Consider the following 21,213-nt stretch of genomic DNA (forward strand, 5'->3'; position numbering starts at 1 on the left):
CGTTGCCCTCTGCTGGAAGCTTTATATATGTTTTTTTTTTTGTATTACATATACTTCTATTATCTAAGTCTCCGTAAACAATCATAATCTTTACCTATTTTGTATTTACACTGCATGGTCAGTTATACATTTACCATATACATTATTTAGGGTTACATGAGGCCCTTGGTGTGAAGCATTATACACGTGATGCTAGTGTGCCGCTAGGTGGTGCTGTTTTGCTATTTGCTTATATTTGTATCTAAACGGTCAAATATTCCTATTCTTGGTATATATAGCCAAGATATAAAAACATATCCTTGCCAAGATAAAAACATGGCCAAGCAGAGACACAAACCCACAATAAAAATAGGTCCAATAAATCATAAAGGATTATTAGTTTAGCATTGCATAAATGTCCACACTACTAGACATATACAGCAACCAGGCATAACATTATGACCACCTGCCTAATATTGTGTTGGTCCCCCGTTTTCTACCAAAACAGCCCTGTCATGCACTGTGTATTCTGACACCTTTCTATCAGAACCAGCATTAACTTCTTCAGCAGTTTGAGCAACAGTAGCTCATCAGTTGGATCAGATCACACGGGCCAGCCTTCGCTCCCCACGTGCATCAATGAGCCTCGGCCACCCATGACCCTGTCGCAGGTTCACCACTTTTCCACTGCAGACCGGGAACACCCCACAAGAGCTGCAGTTTTGGAGATGCTCTGATCCAGTCGTCTAGCCATCACAATCTGGCCCTTGTCAGTCTCGCTCAAATCCTTACTCTTGTCCATTTTTCCTGCTTCTAACACATCAACTTTGAGGACAAAATGTTCACTTGCTGCCTAATATATCCCACCCACTAACAGGTGCCATGATGAGGAGATCATCAGTGTTATTCGCTTCACCTGTCACTGCTCATAATGTTATGTCTAATCGGTGTATATTAAGAGACAAATTTTCAGTTTATTCCAAAGTTGTTCACTGGAGTTGAGGTCAGAGTTGTTAACTTCTTTAAAAGCCAACTCCACTAAAATAAAACAAACAAACAAACAAAAAAAACCCCCATCATTCATGGACCTCACTTTGTGTACGGATGTACTGCTATCCTGGAACAGTTTTGTGCACCTTAGTTCCAGTAAAGGGAAATCTCAATGTTACAGCATACAAAGACATTATAGACAATTATATGAGTCCAAATTTGTAGCAAAAGTTTGAGTAAAAGCTAAATATTGAAGTGATTGCTTCCTTGTTGTTCAAGCTAATTAAAGTAGTATTGTCACTTTTAGTCACTTTCTAATAATTGACCATATCTACGCACAAAAGCCAAATCTGTGGCAGGTTGTACATCATCATTTGTGTTCATGCGTGCCACACATATTTATATGATTATGATTCTCCTACAATAGTGATGCAGTAAAGGTTCTGACAGTGCCAGAACATGTTTGTGAGCCATCTTTGGTGCTGAATCAGCCTCTGATGAGCATATCATATTAAATGTAAGACTGCCAGGTTTAACACATGACTAAGGAGCCCTCTCACGATGTCTGATTTTTCTGTCGGTGTGAATATTATTATGGTGAAAAACTTACAGTGTACAGGATGTGAGCTTTACAGGTAAGGACCACATCAAACATGCAAATTGACTCAGACTCCTGGCTCATGAAGGGTACACAGTTTGCACATACTCAGTATAAACAACTACCTAAACCACCCCCTATGCTGAATGACATAGAATCCTACTACATACAACACATACAGTAAAAAGCTTAAGAAAACAACAGAATGAGTCTGTTAAAATAGTTTATTGTTATTTGAACAGTAAAACACCTCCTCCTTTAAATGCCTCCTACCTGAGTCTGATGCTTGCCAAACTGTTGAGACTATATGTTGAGAAAGAAAGTGATTCTAGTTTTTAGAAGTCTGCTGCTGCGATTAAGTCTGCCTTTGTCCATTGTTACAGATTCAGTGTGTCATACAGAATTACACACGGCTTAAACATGTCTATTTCATATTTCATCTTAACCTCAATTTCATTTTAAGTAAAGGGAAAACTGTGTAAATGTCATTTTGACCTAAATGTTCCATGTGGCATATACAGCAAATCATAACAAAAACCTCAGTTAAGCAAGTCTTAAAATGAACCAGTTTTAGATCTATTAGATCTATGTGATTTTGGATACCGATTTTGTATATTTGTATATCTCACCCCATACAAGATGTGCGGATTTCTGGCAACAGGTCAGACTGCGCACAGCATGGTTCTTTGTTCAGACGATTCCTCTTCGACTTTGCAGGTTCACAGAGGAAAAGATATAGGCATTCACGTTGTCATGGTAACATGAGTGCACAGCACAGTTAGCAACACTTTTAGGCAGCGCCTAGCAACCGTCTCCATGCATCTAACGGCCAGGTTACTAGACAGCAAGACGGAGAAATCTTTGGATTACAATGGATGCTGCCTTCATATCACTTCTCACAAGAACTACACAACAACAGCCCTTCCACGCAAATGAAAGGGTGTTTTCATGTGTGCATGTGCATGTTTTGAGCTCCCTCTTTTTCTCCTTCTCTGCCCTAGATGCATCTATACATCTCTATACATTCCCTCTAAGATAATGCTCCCTTTAATTAGGATACATTGCACTAATTAGCTGTTGTCATGCTTCCTCTTGACTAAACTATTATGTCTGCCTGAGTGATTTCCTGCCACTCCATTCATCCTGTACGTATGCAGTGGTGTGGAAGATTGGAGATGCATGCCACCCACTTCCATAGACATTGAAGGGGGCTATTATTGCTGGAGCAGCCCTCCTAATGCCAGCAGTCTATTTACAACATGTATACAATGGCACTAGTGCATTAGTGCACTGAAGCTAAAACTAAGCGCTGGCATCCTGATGCAAATCTGATAGACCAGGCTGTCTGTAGGCAGGGATTGGGTAGATAGTAACTGTGCATGTGATGGTTCTGGAAGATACCATGAGATTTATGACTGGAACTCAGCTGGAGACATGTTGATCCTCCAGTGCCATTTGTTCCGCCTTTCTCTATTTGGCAGGCACATGGGCACTGCTGGCAAACACTAAAACCAGACTGAAAGCTCTGAACCTCTTTTATTTCCCCACAATGCTCTCATGTGATGAACCACATTTGAGTAATTATCATTAAACCACTTAGATTGCCTGAGTCCTAATATCTGGAAGCATAAAGAGCTGGGGTAGACGTGTCAGGTTTACACATTAACAGTTATGGACTGTAAAGTATTAGGGCTTGTCTTTTAACCTTAGAAAATGATGATGATCACCATAGATGAAATGAATTCAGGTAGCAAACCCTGTGTAACGTGGCTTTTATAAATAATTGCTTAATAGCATCATGCTTCTGTCTAAATATTGCTCATTAGAGCTGTTTGTTAGTTCCCCTCAGACACTCTTTATCTTTGTCTGTCTGGTTCTGTCTTTATCAGGCAGCAGGTGGTTCCTCAGGTCAAGCTAGAGGCTAAGCTCATGCATCAGTTCATGCTGCAGTGTGTCTCTGAGGAAGACTTAGTTGCACAGAAAAGCTGTGCCTGTTTAGGCTCTCACCAAAAACTGACAATAATAGAGCACAGCGAGGTCATTCTGCTGACTATCAGGACAATGAAAAACTCTTATGAGATGACGCATACACTGACAGGTCCCCCCATGCACACACAAGTCAGAATAGTAAAGCGCTGAAGATATAGTTAGAAACGTGTACTGTACTTGTTAGAGGTTTTTGAAACTTGTCATCTTTTCCCCAGTTTTAGATATTGCGACTTTCCATTATTAGACATGAACAGTGACTCTTTTGACTTTGTGTGGCCTAGCACAGTTCATCTGTGCATTACCTACATTAGTAAAGACTATATTCTGAAGAAATTCTGTTCCTGGACACCTCACCATGTGGATCATAGGACACCACTGATCTTTAAAATGGGCTTCATCGTCCTGATGCAGATCATACTCACGCACAGCATTCATCAGTTCTCTTATATAATATAGAAATACTCCATAGTACTAATATGTTTGAAATAATACACATATTTATAGGTATATGTATATAAAGTCATGGGAAAAAGAAAGTACACCCTCCTTCAATTCTATGTATTTATTTATCAGGGCCTAAATAACTGTGTGGTTCTCACTAACGCAACAGATTTCATCATTGTTTCCCAAAAAGTAAACCAACATTTGGAATCCAGGTAGGAAAAATGAGTACAACCTATAATTCAGTAACATGTAGCACCACAATAAGCAACAATAACTTGCTCTTTTTTAAAGAAGTCTGTCACATTGTATTGGAAAATTTTTCACTCTTATTTAAAACATGGCTTCAGTATATTGATGTTTGTGGGAATTCGGTTATGGATAACTCTGTTAAGATCCCACCGCAGCATCTCAGTTGGATTGAGGGCTGGACTTTAACTTGGTCATTGCTGGTGTGCTTGAGATCATTGGCAAAATGCATGACAAGTTGAACCAAGCTTAAACTCCTGTACAGATGACCTCAGAATATTTTATAAGAATATTCTGGAACAAAATGTACTTTGTTGTCCCGTCCTTTGGTTGCAAAACAAACCCAACTCATCACCTATCCACCACCACCCAGTCCAAAGTATATTGTTTCAGAATATTTGTGGTTTGTTCATGTGCAATTCTGCAAACCTAAGTCTTGCTCTATATTATTTTTGGAGAGAATGGGATCTTTCCTAGCCACCGTTCAATGAAAACCATACTTGCTCAGTCTTTTTTTGGTTCTGCTGTATATTAATATAAACATTTCATGCACTTGCTTTCAGAGGCTTGTAGGTCACATGATGTAGCTCTTGGGGTTTTCTTTATATCTCTTAGCATTAAATCGTCTGACCTTGGACTGAAATTGCTGGGACACCCACCCCTGGGAAGAGTGGCAACTGCCTTAAAGGATCTCCATTTGCAAACAATTGCGCTCACTGAAGAATGGTGAATTTCAAATCATTGGAGATGGCCTTAACCCTTCCCAGACTGATGAGAAGTAACAACTACTTCTCTGAGATCATGGCTGATGTCCTTTCTTTTTGTGCAGCAGAACAGCAAACTGTCAAAACTTCTACTTTTAAAGAGGTCGTCACACTTCTTGATGAAACAAACAAACATAACATTAAAGAGGGTATACTTTGTTTTTCCCATGTCTGTATATAGCGTACATAATACCTTATGTAATAAGCACCATAAAAATACCTAAACAAAGTTGTGCTTAAATACATAACACATTACAACATATAATTTCAAGTTGCACAAGATATTATAATATCTGTTCATAAAACCATTATAGACACTAAAAGAAATTACACTGCACATTACATTACAAAAAAAAAAAAATCTTACTTTGCCTAAAGTCTGTGATGACATGGTATAATGCTTTGTAAGTTGAGAGTCCAAATGTTATAATGCATTGTAACTTGCAAATAGTTATAGTGCATTACAGGTTTAGTTTTTATAAGCATTATGTAAAACAACATTATGAAGTCATTTAACTTATGCAGTCCTATTCAAGGCTTATATATGCTATATAATGAATTAAGGATACACGATCCACTCTACAGTTTTCCACTGTTTCCTGCAAAACTGGATGAACTGCAATATACAGATATACAGAGTAAACATTTTCTTTGCCACCACTGATCTGAGGAAATCAATTAGAGTTAGAATGATTTGTCAGGAAGAATGTGTGTGTGTGTGTGTGTGTGTGTGTTTCTGTGGAGGTAGGGGGGTGTGGATGAGCGATATGTGTGAATTATAACTGAGAATGTAATATAAATGACATGATTCAGAGGATACAAAAGACCTGCCAATATTTATATCCAGAAAGACAGATGTAAACTATATTCAACGGAGATTTAATTTGAACATATCTTAACATACGCTACATATCAGTAAAATATTTGTGTTAAAGAAAGTTCTGGGAAATGTGTACTTAATGTCTTATTGAAAATTTTTGGCCTTCTCTATCTTGTCCTAAAGGTAAACCCTGCCTTTTATTGTATAATAGAACAATGGCTTATTCAAATTAAGTTTGTATTTAGTAGTGCGTCGTTTGGTTAAGATAACACTCAATTGGTTGAAATGGTTGAATATGGTATATACAGGATTAAGAGAACACTGGATGATTAGAGATAGTAACAAAAACAAGATTCTGAGTTGTAATGGTACAACAATCAAGCTCTATGATTTATATTTATTTTCTTTGGAAAATATACCAATATATTTATTATGTAAAAACATCTGAGCAGCATTTGACAGAACATCAAAAAACAGTTTCACAGATTTCCACTGAGTCACAAACACAGCCCCTGGTACCCACCATGTCAAACAAGTCCTCACATTGCAACACATTGGATTTTTTATTTTGTTTTATTTTATTTTTTTTACAATAAAATGGCAGATGATGTTTCTCTTTTCCCAGAGGCTCCTCTAACTTCAGGATCTCCCAGGGGAGAATAGATATTCGGAGCAAAACCAAACACTTCACAACACAGCACTGCTGAGGCTTCTTCCTGTATATAATTTACTTGTTGGGGAAGACAGTTTGAGTTTTTGCAGCAATTCAAAGGTTAATAATAGTCGAACCTAAAATGTATAAATAGATCATTTCTTCCTCACAAATATGATATTTATACAACGATGTGCCCTCTGTCCATGTCTGTGCTGTCCAAAAAATGCTGTCCAGACAAAACATTGCAGAAGACACACAAATACTTTTTTTTTTTTTGATAAATGACTCTGTTTGGATAGTATGTGTAAACTCTCACAATTGAATACATCCATATAATATAGACACACACATGCCCATAAATGCACACACTATATTTCGATTGACATACGTATATTCATACGTACATATGTCATAGGTACCTCAAACGTACATTCACAAAAAAGCACACGAATTGAAACAGTGTGCTGCTTATCTTGCCAATCTCGACTGGCCACCATGGTTACAGGTCTTTCTCTTTTTTTCCCCTCTAGCCTACAGATTGGCTATCAGTGGATGAAGGTAATGCTTTTGGAACCATCTGGCTCTCAGATCATCTTCATGTTGACACGTCTGGGGCCGCTGGTCTCAGTAAGCTCACTGCTGGCTCCTTTCCTCTTGCGTGGAACATACTGGATGTCCACACTTCCTCGGTGCTTGCCTTTGCCTCGGCTCCAAGCGAACAGAAGCAGGAAACAGAAAAGGACCACACCCAGAAAGCTGAGACAGCCCATAGCTGTAGACACAAGAATGGTAGTGAAGTCCAGCACCATCCTGATTGTGTAATGCTCTGTGCCATTGATCAAGGAGCTATTGTAATCAGGATCAAAGATGAAGCTGCGGTTGGCATAGAGAGCCCCATCTCTAAGGCCCAGACTTTTGACCGCTAGTGTTATGGAGAGGGTGGAATTGCCTGCAGGATTGGATGCCACACAGATATAGACACCGCTGTCCTGAGGCTCCACTACTCGGAACTCCAGAGAACCGTTGCTATGGACAACCATGCGGCCTGTGCTTTTGGTGGTGATGTGCCTCCTGTGTGGTGTCAGCCAGGAGACAGAGGGGGGTGGTGCGCCATCTGCTGTGCAGTACAACCATGCCTTTTGTCCTTCTTCCGCTTGGGCCGGTTGTGTCGACATGGCGATGACCCTGGGTTTGGTGCATACTACATAGCGAGAGAGCAGTGGCTCTACTACATCACTGAAAGATTTCCCAGCGAGAGCAGCAGGGGTTGTGCACTGAGGTTGCACCTCCCCAAACTGTAGGGGCAGTGTCCTTTGAAGTAGCCAGCGCAGACGGCAGTCACACACTAATGGGTTCTGGCCAATCAGTAGGTTCTGCAGGGCCACAGACGCTGGCAGTGTTGCTCTTTCCAGTGTAGTCAGGCGATTGTAGGAGAGGTCAAGCAGGCGAAGTGACACTGCCCCTTGAAAGGCCTGGGCCTCCACACGCACCAACTGAGCCTTGCGTACCTGCAGCACTTCCAGACGGTCCAGGCCACGCAGCCAGCCAGCTGGCAGCACCCTCACGTTGCTATAGGACAGGTTCACATGGGTCAAGTAGGACAGGTGGCTCAACACTGGTACTGCTGAAAGATTGGTATGGGTGATGAAGAGCGTGCTAAGGTTCAGACCCTGCAGGGCAAGAGAGGGCACAACTTCCAGTGCTGGCCAGTAATCCACCTCAAGATGACGCAGACGGCCCAAGCCCTTGAAGGTGTGTGGTAGCAGTTCTGCAATGTCCAGCTGTCTAAGGCGAAGGCTGGTTAGACCATGCAAGTGCGCCAGTGCATGGCTAGGCACAGCACTCAGGTTACAACGCTGCAGCGTCAGTGAGCGCAATGCGGGCAAGCCACTGAAGGCACGGGGTGCAACAAAAACTAGCTCATTGTCAGCAAGTTCAAGCACACGCAGACGCCGTTGGTCCTCAAAGCCATAATCAAGCAGGATAACCAGACGGTTCTGACTGATGTCCAGCAGAGTGAGCTCACTCAAGCCAGCAAGCGCACCACGAGGCAGCAGGGTCAGCTGATTGTTGCGCAGACGCAGTGTTCGTAAGCGCGGCTGTGCGCGGAAACTTCCGGGCTCCACAGATGACAACAGGTTGGTGCTCAGGTCTAGCTCCTCTAGCAACAGGAGGCCAGAGAAATTCTGTGGTGTGATAATGCGTAGACGGTTTTTGCTGAGATCCAGCGCTCTTGTCTCGATGGGGATGCCCTCGGGCACCTGTGCCAGCCGCTTGCGGTGGCAAGAGACTGAACGTGTGGGCACAGAACACTCACAGCGGGCAGGGCAAGCCCGAGTGGGGTATGGGAACAGGAGGAACGGTAGGAGGGAGAAGCCCACAGCACAGGAGAACAAAGAGAGCAGCATGACCACCTGCAGGATGGGGGAAGGTGCAGAGAGAGATGCAGAGAACAACAGAGATAGAGATGTAATAAGACAGTTTCACTTATGTACATAAACATGCCAAAAAGACAAAGAGCATATACCAGTTCATTCACATGCATGCACAGACACACACACACACACACAGATGAACACACAAATACATAATCGCTGAAATGTGTTTAAACTTAGATACCTACAAAACCTTTAATGCTTTTACTCTACATTCTAGCCTCCTTCTCTTTGCAAGAAATCTCTCAATCTTGACGGATATTGTTAGGTATTGGTTGTAGAATGCACATACATACACTCACTCACGCACAAGTGTCCCTTTTAAGCAGATTCTCCAAACATGCGATTTCTATGGAAACCCTATATCCCCTTGGTACAAGTCCTGCTTTCCAGATCAGAATCAATAAACAGCAGGCATTCTACAGGTCTAATCTGCAGGTTTTCAAGCTTCATATCGGATAAAGACTCTACCATTCATTCTGTCTCAGACTGCACATTTAAACCTCATTGACAGCAAACACTGTGTGTACTTATGGTGATCAATTCATCATCTGGCAGAAAAGAAAGAAGTGTTCTTTACAGGGCCTTTAGATGTAGTTGAAGCAAAGCTTCAGGGTCATTCATTAATGTCATTAAAAGTATGACTTTTCCCTTATCAAAAGCCTCACAGCAGGATCAGCAGCTCCCCGAAGAGGTGCAATCTCATTTCACATCCTTACATGCTTACAGGATCTTCACATACCCTCAGCATTTCACCAGGGTGCTATTCACAACTTGCTTCTTGCACTACTCTATTCCTATTTGCAGGGTAATTTTAAAACCAGAGCTCTTTGTCACTTGCCCTTTTTAGATGTTAATAGCACGCCTAGATTTTTTTTCTCAGTGTAATTCATTAATTGTGAGATGAGATGGGCAAATTATTACTTTACTATACTATATTATCTGATTACAATATAGTCTTGCCAATGACTAATATTTGAGGCAAAATATTTGGATGTTTGACACAGGTAATGAGATCTTAATATGTGTCTACAGTGGCAAGTGCTACATTTGCTTTAGTGACATGCTCAGTCTCTTTATTGCTTCTGACAGGCCATAAACATAAATGGCAGACATCAATAATCATAACAGTGAATAAAGAATGGGGCACTTATCTCTGAGTGCAATTCTGCCCCATTATATAAGCCTTGACAAATCTATGAGGATGATATACAGGATACACAATAGGCCACAAACCATGCCGTAAATATGGTCTGTGATATGACCTTTGTGGTATTAAAGTGATTTATCATTCCTCCAATCTCCAAACCTCCAAAGAAACGCTGAATATTGTAGACTTTTCATTAGTTCCTCAAAAAAATGAAAAATTGTTTAATGTACATTATTATACTTATATCTAAAGTGACATTTGTCACACTTAACATATAAAACAGGGCATAAGCATACTTGGAAATTCATTAAATCACTAAAAAGGGTTGGAAGACAATATAAAGACCACCTTAATCTAAACAGTCGAGATTGTGCTTTGTTGCAAGTGACAAGCTATTGGCCAGCTCTCTTAGGATTGCTTTGCTCGATAACTCGAAGCGATTAGCAAGCTCTGTAGTAGGCTTTGCTTTCAAATCAATATCAGTGGATGCTGTGGCACTTGTCATCGTATCGGCTTCTGAGAGGCAGCGAGACGGTGAACAGGTTTCTGTGTAATAAAACCATTGCCCCCCAAAATAGTTCACCGCTAAAGGCTAGCTGTCCATCTAAATGTCCTTTTTACTTACAGATTCATTTTAGTTTGTTTTATCATTTCTAAATTTCAAAAAGTCTCATAAGCTTTTTAAGGTAGTTTATTTTGTATTATAATAATACATGTTTAACATACAGAATATGCGTCGTAGGTTTTCGCAAGTCTTTTAGCGGCGTGTTTGTAGATAGAGCTGATCAATACACAGCTAATTTCAGATACGTTTTTGAATGAAGATTGAGAGCAGGTCTGCAAGGGGATTTACGCTAAAGGCTGTGGTTCATTAAAGAGGGAGAGAGAGGACAGCTCGCTCACTGAAGGAGTTTATTAAGTTTTAATGAGTTAATAATTCAATTCATCCCTGTGAAAGCTTGAAGCTGACGTGATGACAGTAGCCACGACTGGGGAGCATATGCATGGTGACGTAATTCATCCTAATTTTAACTGAATCAGAGAGAAATTTTAGACATTGACTTGATCTATTAATCATTATACACAGCACGAGATCAGATCTATTATATCAGAGATACCTAGTCAGGCAGGTGGAGACAACTTGTTCTCTCATTTTCTCTCTCTCTTTCTCACACACACACACACACACACACACACAGAAAGCAAGAGAGAAAGAAGGAAAGAAAAAGGCAGAAAGAAATCCACTTTCAAGTGTGCACTCATTCTTCAATATCACTCTATACAAAAACATCAAACATTAGCAGAGCCATCAATCTAAACCTTTCCCTCTGTACTGTTGCTGTTCTTACTGTTTGTGGTGTGTGTGTGAGGGAGGGAGGTATAATGCCTCTTTACTGTCATCTGTGATATTCGCAAGAAAAATGGTTGGTTCACTTTCCTTGTTGTACTTAAAAAAAAAAAAAAAAAAAAAAAACCCTAGACATTTCTATCTCTGTGTTTATCACCTCTCCCTTGCTGGTGTCTTGCTACCTAAGAACTCGATTTTGGAGCCTGCGGTTTCTCTTACTTTGTCTAATTTTAGTTTATCTAATTTTAGTCTCATCCATTTTTCATTGAGTGAAACCAGTCACTGTGAGCCAAACACCCATCTCCCACAGGGTGTTCATGTGGCTATGCATATGTGTGTGTGTGAGTGTGTGAGTGTGTAAGTGTCTGTGTGAGACCGTAAGAAACTGAGCATGTGTGGTGTGCGTATTTGTGTGTATGTATTCACATGCATTTGTATGCTTGCATATATAGGCATGACCTTGCTCTTGCTAGTTCAGTACAGAATTCGTTTATACAAGTCTGAACTACATGCTAGATGTCATCGTTCTGTATAGATGCATTTAAATTCAGCTGGCATGAGTCCTGTGCATTCTGCATGTGATCTTTTCTTATAGGTGTAGGTGCTTTAGGCTCTCCATGGGTGTCTGATCCAGGCCAGTGAAGCACTATTGACTCCTGTTATTGATCTCTGGGTTCTCACACATTCACTTCCAAACACCCCTCATATTACGACCTGACAAAAAGCCGGTTCTGTTGCCCCCATGGCAACCTAGCTGTCAGTCAAGCCCATACTTCTGCATTTTTCATATCTATAAAGCTCAGGTGAGAATCCACACCACCACTTTAATAAACCTGTATTATGTGTCGATCATCTATCTGGTATTATTATGCATTACGAACTATGATTCATGGGTGGGGCTGTGTGTTATTAAAATATACTGTATTCTGAGAGCAGAAATCGATTGCTTGCCATCTAAACCCATAATGATACTTTCTGTTCTGAGAAAGCATTTCAATAAATAAAATTCAACTGTCTTTCATTCGAGAGGGAGACAGTCACAGAGATATACCTATGACAGGTGTTCTTTTTTTTGTGTATAAGTATGTACTAAAGGTTGTATTCAGAAATCCTTTGTGGTTTGAGTAAATATGGATGATCGGTCTCGCTCCGTCTGTTTGCGCGAGTGATAATAGGATGATGGAATATGGAATTATTTAATGGGCTTCAGTAGTGCACTTTAATTCAGAGCGTGTTTACTGAGCTGTCAGTGTTTACACTGTTTTTCTGATCACACAGAGTAAAAATGTTCACACTCTCATTAAGGCGCACACACACACACACACACACACACAGACATGCACACACAGACACGCACAGATTAAAACATAAAAAATCGGAAGACATGCACTGCACATATGAATCAATATTCATTCTTAGAAACAACCAACCTATCTGAAGTGTTTTAGATACTATATTTGATATTAGATGAATAAAATATTTAAGTAAAGACTAAAAACCTTTTTGACAAGCAAACAATTGTAATACTCTACACAGAATTTGAGACAGCAGTGAGATTGACTCATTCTGCTTTCTAGACCTGCCTGATCCAACCTGATGCCCTACTTCTGGTTGGAGTTCTCATCGCTTGAATACCACTTGCTGTTACTGAGGATGGCCCCACATGTACAGCCTGGAGATACATGAGATTAGTGTGGATGGTACTACTTTCAAACCTTGAAGATGGTTTTGGACTGCAGTTTTGCTACTACGGCTTAGGACTACAGTTGATAGTTTTAGAACTGAAATTGCCCTCCAGTGTCCGTCAGTGAACCGTTGAAAACTTCAACAAAATAGGCTTCATGTGAAAACTAGTATGAATTTCCTGGAGTATAAGGTTATAGTGTAGGGTTTCCTGTAGTACACAGTTCTAGAAGGGAAATTATTTATAATCACACTATCTGGTTTCACCCAGTTGAGGATGCGTTCCCTTGTGAGTCTGGTTTCTTCAATCGTCTCAGGGGTGTTTTCTTTGCTTCTATCACGTCTGGCTTGCTCATTAGGGATAAACTTACACATTAAATTCATATCCTGATTGTATATATTTCTGTAAAGCTGCTTTATGACAATCTCCATTGTTAAAAGTGTTATAGAAATTGAATTGAATTGAATTAAAACTTCATGTCAAAGAAGATTTAACCGTTTTCTGGTTGTACAATGTAGATGTTTAAACATGTGTCAGGATTAAATATTGTGTGGGGTTTTTTTAGTGCTCTAGGCATGCCATCACTGTCATCACATCACAGTGTTATCCATTTGCTTTATGTTGTGTATGTGTGGCTTAAACTAACCCTGATGAATCTACCCTAAAGATCATAATTAGGACTTTAATAAGTGATTGTCAATTGGTATGAGCAAAATCTGAAACAAACACACACTTCCACCCACCTTCCAGGAAAAAAAAATGGTAATATGAAATATGCAATATGAAAAAATACAAAAAGATACATGAAGTAGATGCAGAAGAACTGTTATTGTTATATTCTTATGAGAAATCTTGGAAGATATAAAGCAATTAAGCTGCGAACGAGAAGACGGAGACGGGGCAAATAATTTCTTGACTATTTCTAAAATAACATGGAGTGATGGACAAATTGAAAAGAGAAAAAAAATATGAAGCCATACTGATTCATCACACCACCTGCCTGTCTCAGATAATAACTCTAACGTGTGTACAGTCACGTATGTTTGGCCAATAGGTTTGTGTGTGTGTTCCTGTTCATTTCTGTACCTCATACACAGAAGATACCTGTAGTTAAAGGACACTTATATAGAGAGAGAGAACAACTCACACACACACACACACACACACACACACACACAGAAAGGCAGGATTTGATCAGCCGACGCCTGCTCCAGACATCAACTCTGCAATGCTAATTAACCCTGCAGGCAGAAGTGAACAGAGAGACAGTAACCCTCACCACTCTCTCTCTCTCTCTCTCTCTCTCTCTCTCTCTCGCTCACACTTCATCACAGGATGGCAGACACACCTGCAATGACTTGTAATTAAATGAATAAGAAAAGAACAACATGCTCATTAAAAGTATGTGAACAGTACAGAATGCAGTATGGTCCAGTACATATTTAAACAACAACCAATTCCTATTTCTGTTTCATGCTTATTCTCTCACTACTGTGCAGCAAAGCAGGACTCGTGGTAAGCGGTTATCTCTTCCTCTATGCCACACAGTGAAAGCACCAGCTTTTGAAAAAGCCCTATCTCCTGTTAAAGGCAGATAGGATATGCTTCTATGATGTGTATTACGTCTCTGGTCTAAAGTTGCTTGAACAGAGCACTAAGATGAAGGTGACACTGCCTCCAAAAATTCTGGAGGAAGGAATCTCAGTATATCTGTACACATGTACGCCAGACACCCACTGTGATTCTTCAGCTCTCAAAACCAAATAAAATTAACTCACACAATTTGATAGAATACAAAGCGAGTCTGCATAAGTGAATGTGATGCCTGCGCAAATGCAAATATAAGCTAGGTACAAACAAACACGTTCTGTCATGTTGCTCTTTTATATTCACCTTTTTAAAAAAATATTACATTTCAACTTCATCTTGCCGATTCACTGTTCATCTTTTACAAGATAACTGAAAAATCTCATTCGTTTATATTCTGTAACCATTTTATCCTGAAATAAAATTGCCATCCTCATTGACAAGCTGAATTTAGAATCTAGTACTATGAATACAACATAGTTTTTACATAGAAGTTAAAATGCCCTGAGTCTTCTGCTATATTCCTGTTTTATATACTTTAACATAAAGTATATAAAGTGAAAGAAAAGCGGTTTCTTTCCAAGTCCTCTAGAAATAATCCATTCTTGTAAAGAGTTCGTAGAATTAAAACAATAGGTCTGAGATTTTAAAATAAGAATAATTACACAGAGAAGTAAAAGTAAAAGTAGATAAAGGTAATAAAGATAAACTAACCACATTAGTCATCAAGTTGTCAACAGCTAAAATTACATCAGTGGAACATCAGCAAAAGGTCAGCATGAATTAAATAGTAAGGCTTTCTCAGCTCTAGACAAAGAACATGGTTTGTACTCTTGTACTTTACCAATTTAAAACTTTTACTTTGCTTGATCTTGACTCAAGCCTAAGACCTCTGACCAAACTAAATTAATAAAGCTTTTTTTTTTTATGGTGGTACATAATTAAAGAGCTTAAGCTGCACATGCAATAAAACAGTTTCATAGCAGCTCGAGTGAACAGATCCTGGACGGTCTGCCAAATCACACAACACACACATAGGGGAACGTACTCACACACAGGCTTGACACACAGACCCACACATCTCCCGCATACATATTCAGTTTTTAGGCCTGATGTATGCTAATTGATGCACACAATGCAGATTGCGAGTGGGGCAGCTATCAGGCCTCAGCTCTTCAGAGAGTGGTTTGTTCCCAAACAAGCTAACAAACCGGCAGGAATAGCAAATACCTAAACTCATGCCCATGCACTTCTGTGCAAAGAAATAGCGGTCACAGTAACAAATACACTAATGATTACATTGAGCTCCTCTAGTGCTTGCAGTTTGTGAAGTGTGCAGTGCATGCCGAAGTAAGCTTCCTGAACTCATCGAAGCATGGAGACCCATTCAGAGACAGATCACTACTTCAATTTATTCATAGCCACAGGGACGCAGGATTAGACAGGTATCGGGGAAAAAAGAGGAGCAGAAGGGAAATATCCGAAAGTAATAAAGAGCTTGAAAACTCACTATTAGAAAATGAATCATACAGCTACAGTGTGAATAAATTTTATTAAAAGGCTGTTCAGTGCTCATACTTTTCCTTGAGAAAATTCCTTGAGGTCGTTAGGTCAAGCCGGATATGGATTTTGTGCCCTATATGCTTTTTAGAAGAATTAAAAGGCTCATATATTGAAGGAGAAAACAGACAAAATAATGTTCACTTAAGTAACATTTGATATCTGTGTGAATTGTAAATTTGTTCTTACAAAGAAATATTACAAAGAATCTAAGAGTAAATTCAGCAATTTCAAATGTTCGCCTGAGATTCATCTGGTAAGTGTAAGCAGGTTGTATTTTGAATACTGTCACTTCCTGCATGCTGTCAGGGTCCGGAGGGCCTAAAACTTGATTTCATGCACGATTTCTCGGGCTCAGAGCCCAAACTCTTGACCACTGTCCTTGTCCGTGTTTTGAAACTGAATTTTGAACTCGAACGTCTCATGCTTAAATGAACCCTCAAATCAAGTCATTATTCAAACAATCACATTAAAATTCTGATTTTTTTCCCGCTCTTTCTTTACTTATTGAGAAAATACTTAGACATATCACCTTTTTCACCAGCTGTGATACCATATGACACAGCAATGCTCATCCACACACACAGAGGGCAACAACCCTCTGCCAATTAATCTAACCCTGTCTTCTGCAGAGCCTAATCTTAATACTTAATGGTCGAACATAAATATTTGAATCTTTCTGAATTCAGAGAAATCGCCATAAGCCCAAGACCAGATTCTACTGATTATTTTTGATGGCTAACCATGGATAAAAAAGTGTCAACAAACCCTCTGAGGCTTGCAGCAGACATATAAAGCTCACCTCTAAGGGAGATCTGACAGGTTCAATTCCATTCTGTAGCACTGCATGCTGGGAAAATAGCCTAGACTTGTAGTTACATTTCTCATATCAAACCCCAGTCCAGTTCAACTGTCAAACTTATTAGCTTGGCTCTTGGAGCACAGCCTGGTGCTTAACAAACCCTCCAGGGTCATTAGTCAGTATTTGTGACCACCATTTCATTGATATGCAGACTAGCAGACAATCAGCTAATGAATACCAAGTTTCTCAGCTTCATTGGTTTTAACAGTAACTCTTTGCCACTAACATTATTAAAAAGTATTTGGGCTACATATGACCACGTTAGTGATGTAGCACGATATGAGTACAAATTTCAGAATGGAAATATAATATTTATTAAATTAAATACAAATATCGATACAAATAATAGACATGCTATTTACTCTATAGTGGTTTACTCCTGTAGCCTGATCTTAAACACTGTGAGCCAAGATAACAGCATATTTATATCATATTTCAGTACAACCTAGCCCAAAATAAATATAATTTCCTTTATACAGGTGCTATTGCATAAAGCCAATACAGACCACACACCATGCACAAAAAACAATCACTAATCTATTCATTTACATCATTATGTATAAACAAAAATCATAAAAAAACATGATAAAACTTCTCAAAAAATAAAACCCTTCTCCATTCTTATTCAAAGAAAATTTTCCCAGAAACTCAGATGTGCATTATGATGAAATGCTGCTTAAAGGACCACATTTACATTCGCAGCAGCACTGCATCCCATCCGTCATAAATTCTGAGAGCATGCCAGCAAACATTCCTCATATTTCTGATGTATATTTAACAAACTTGAAAATGATATTAAATCAGATCAGATATTATTAGATGTCTACTTTAGCCTACAATAACATAAACGCTATACTACCACTACTACTACTAATAATAATATACAAATATTAGAATAGAAAAACTATAAACAACAGTTCGCTGATGTTTTGAAAGGTATTTCCTTTCATTCAGTTAGACAGAAAGCAGAGCAGAAAGCTGTAGAGGATCTGTCTGAGACTTGGTTATGAGCTGAAATGATGTAGCTGGAGAACTGTTCTGAAGTCATATTCTGCAAATTGCTTGGTTATTATATTTTGTGAATGAAACTGACTTGTTTGTTCAGCAGTCTCATTTTCTTGGTGCTGTTTTATTTTATTAGATTTTTTAGTGTTTTGCAGCATATCTGGAAACCTAATTGTAGGGTTAACGTTTAATAAATAATAGTATTTAGTTTTAAAAAAGCAAAAAGCCTTTTGCTTTAGCCACATTCAGGTCCAGTTCAAATCTGAATACAGATACAAATACAAAGCGCTACACATGTACTGTATAGATACACATAGTGGTGTTGATTTGCTGACTGATATGATTGATCTTTACATGTCAATAGATCTTTACCCCTTTTCATTGACATTAGTGACATCAATTATGAGGTCAGACAATGCTGTTGCACGCTGCATTTAAGAGATTTGGTCATAAACATTACCATCACATTAGTAGTGGACAATATGGGTCTCACCTCAGAGTAGATTTGTTAAATAGACCTGCAAGCATAAAACCCTTAATGAAGAACAGTTCATAAACATGTTCAGTTTGTAACTCAACAACTGTTTTGAGGAAAGGATTTTAAAAAAATATGACCTGCTTCTACACAGGCTGTCTCATCCTCACAGGCTGTCTCACACTTTCACACTTCTCTAAGCACACTTGGAGTTCCCTTACTCTCTGAATTATGTTCCCACAACACCCCAATTATATTAGCACACCCTAATGATTTTTTGCACCAGATAATAAAGGAAGCGGAGATGAAGAGTTTTAGCCCTTCCTGATCTGTCCAGTCTGTTATTTTACCGTATAGATTTATTGTTGCACATTGCATAATTATCTATAATTACATAGAATGTACACTAATCCACAATACTTGATGCAGAGCTGTTATATAGATTAAACAGTAACTTTAACAACACAGAATCTAATTATGACCTATAGATTTAACTCTATCTCCTTTTTCCAGCTCAGATAATTCAGTTTAATTGTGCTTAAGTAAATGTAATTTGCCTGTATACACAAAACACACAGCTTTTACAATTCCCTGTGTGTATCATTAAATACTCGTCATGTTCATCTAAGTAAGGAATTCAAATGATTATGTTCATATTAGAATCTGAAGAATATATGTAATAGAGCTTAGTTAGCACAGTATGTGACATAAAGCTAGCTCACTGTTACAACTTCTAGGTCTAAAACAGAAATTTCCACGCATGTGGTCTCTTTTCTTTCCTTAATTCTCTCTCTCTCTCTCTCTCTCTCTCTCTCTCTCTCAATCTAATCATGCTCTTCAACATCTGGGGGGGAAACCAACAAGCTCATAATTCACCTTAAAAAGGTTTTGAACAAATAAGCATGAGCTTCCCACACATCTTCATTATCAGAAATTGTGCAGGGTGAATAATATGCCTCCACTCATTTTTCATTTTTAATGTATTTTGTCGTTCACTTTCACACTCCCTGTTTGACTGGATCTCTGGTTAGAGGGCTGCTGGAGGCACAACTTTATCCACTTTTCTTTCTCCCTCTCCTCTAGAATACCAGAGTTTTTTTGTGCTTTACAAGCGAGCAGCATCTATCAATGTCCCACCGCTATCAGCAGAGGAGATAGCTTCTACTGCCTCTATCGCTTAGAGACAGATCTGGTAAGCGCAAGCATATTAACACTGGCACCTAACCGTCGCTGACGGGAGGTGAATTAACTATCGGGTCAGTCAGTGACACACTTACCTGTGCGCACAAGCAGACCCAGAGATTTCATAATTTTCTAATGAACTGTCCCCTGTCACAATTTCAGAGGTTCTGTTATATACTCAAATACACAAGTGCCCACACACACACACACACACACACACACTCACACACACACACACACACTCTTCCTGCTCTGGTTCCCCAAGTGCAGCAAGAATGGACAGTGGGTTCACACTGTGGGAATCTGCTGCATCTCTTTCTGAAGCTACAGGCAGAGTACATCACCACATCCTCATTTATGACTCACAACACACACACACACACACACTCACCTCTGATCTGTTCCCGTATCCACCACATACATCCACTCTGTAACACAAGTCTTGATCATGCACGCAGAAAAAAAACGCAAGCATACACACACTTTTTGTCTTCTTGACTCACAACATGAAAATTACTTCACAACACAAATGCTAATACTCTCCTGACAAACACCGACGCTTCCCTTTGAATTTGTACTCAGGAGTGGCTGTGTGAGGCGATAAGTGTGTGTGTGTTGGTTACCTGTGGCTGCGGCTCTTGCCATAAGGATCAGCCTCCCTGTGATCAGCTTCTTGGTGATGAGCCTAGAGGAAGAAAGACAACAGCGCTTGGCCAGTCCTCCGTCTCCACGACAACGCCCGGAAGATGCCACACCTCCAGTGCACGCTGCTCTAGAACAATAAGACTTTATCCCCTCCCTCTCCCTCTCTGCCTTTCTTTCTGTCTTATTCTTCTTATGAAGCGCGCGCTTATTTGGAGAACATGACGTGCTCTCCTATTGTGTGTATGTGAATGACGTCTCACTGAACACTGAGGACGATGAGCAAAGAGGAACTAGGATTTTGCAGGTGAGTGTGCGTGGGGTGGTAGACTGAGTTCCAAAGGGAAACCAAGCACTTTTCATGTGTATGACGCACACTAGAGTGAGTGAGAGAGAGAGAGAGAGAGAGAGAGAGAGAGAGAGAGTGAGTGAGAGAGGGAGCGATGGAGAGGATGGGGTCGTCATGGAGATATTCAGCCATGAAAGAAAAGTAGGGTGAATTACTGAGGGGAAAGGCAAAGGGAAGCACCTAGTAATACTGTCTCTCTCTCTCTCTCTCTCTCTCACACACACACACACACACACACACACATTGTGGTGAGTAATACTAGATTCACACTCAACATATAACACATATAAAAAATAATGTGAAGACTCAAATTTATTTGAAGACTCACCAGACACACAACCATGCACAAATGTATCTTTCTTTTAATTCACCTGCACAAGTTCTTCTATTTTTTCTTTAGCATTATTAAAGAATATTGGCCAGTCCTGGAAGGAAGCCACTTACAACTG

At 39.6% G+C, this 21,213-nt stretch overlaps 1 protein-coding gene across 2 annotated transcripts; it reads right to left on the minus strand.

Annotated features, from left to right (window-relative positions):
• Positions 1-6,183: 6,183 nt before the first annotated feature.
• lingo2b (leucine rich repeat and Ig domain containing 2b) lies at positions 6,184-20,600 on the minus strand. 2 transcript variants are annotated; one of them, XM_058379016.1, is made up of 2 exons: positions 20,397-20,600; positions 6,184-8,899 (listed from the first exon to the last, which is right to left on the minus strand). In XM_058379016.1, the coding sequence occupies exon 2, from the start codon at positions 8,891-8,893 to the stop codon at positions 7,070-7,072; it is 1,824 nt and encodes a 607-aa protein (XP_058234999.1). In that variant the 5' UTR covers positions 8,894-8,899; positions 20,397-20,600; the 3' UTR covers positions 6,184-7,069. The 2 variants fall into 2 exon arrangements, with proteins under 2 accessions (XP_058234999.1, XP_058234991.1); XM_058379008.1 differs by lacking the exon at positions 20,397-20,600 and adding an exon at positions 20,165-20,386.
• Positions 20,601-21,213: the final 613 nt, after the last annotated feature.

The sequence above is a fragment of the Hemibagrus wyckioides genome, linkage group LG03 (assembly GCF_019097595.1).
Source record: "Hemibagrus wyckioides isolate EC202008001 linkage group LG03, SWU_Hwy_1.0, whole genome shotgun sequence".
Lineage (NCBI taxonomy): Eukaryota > Metazoa > Chordata > Actinopteri > Siluriformes > Bagridae > Hemibagrus > Hemibagrus wyckioides.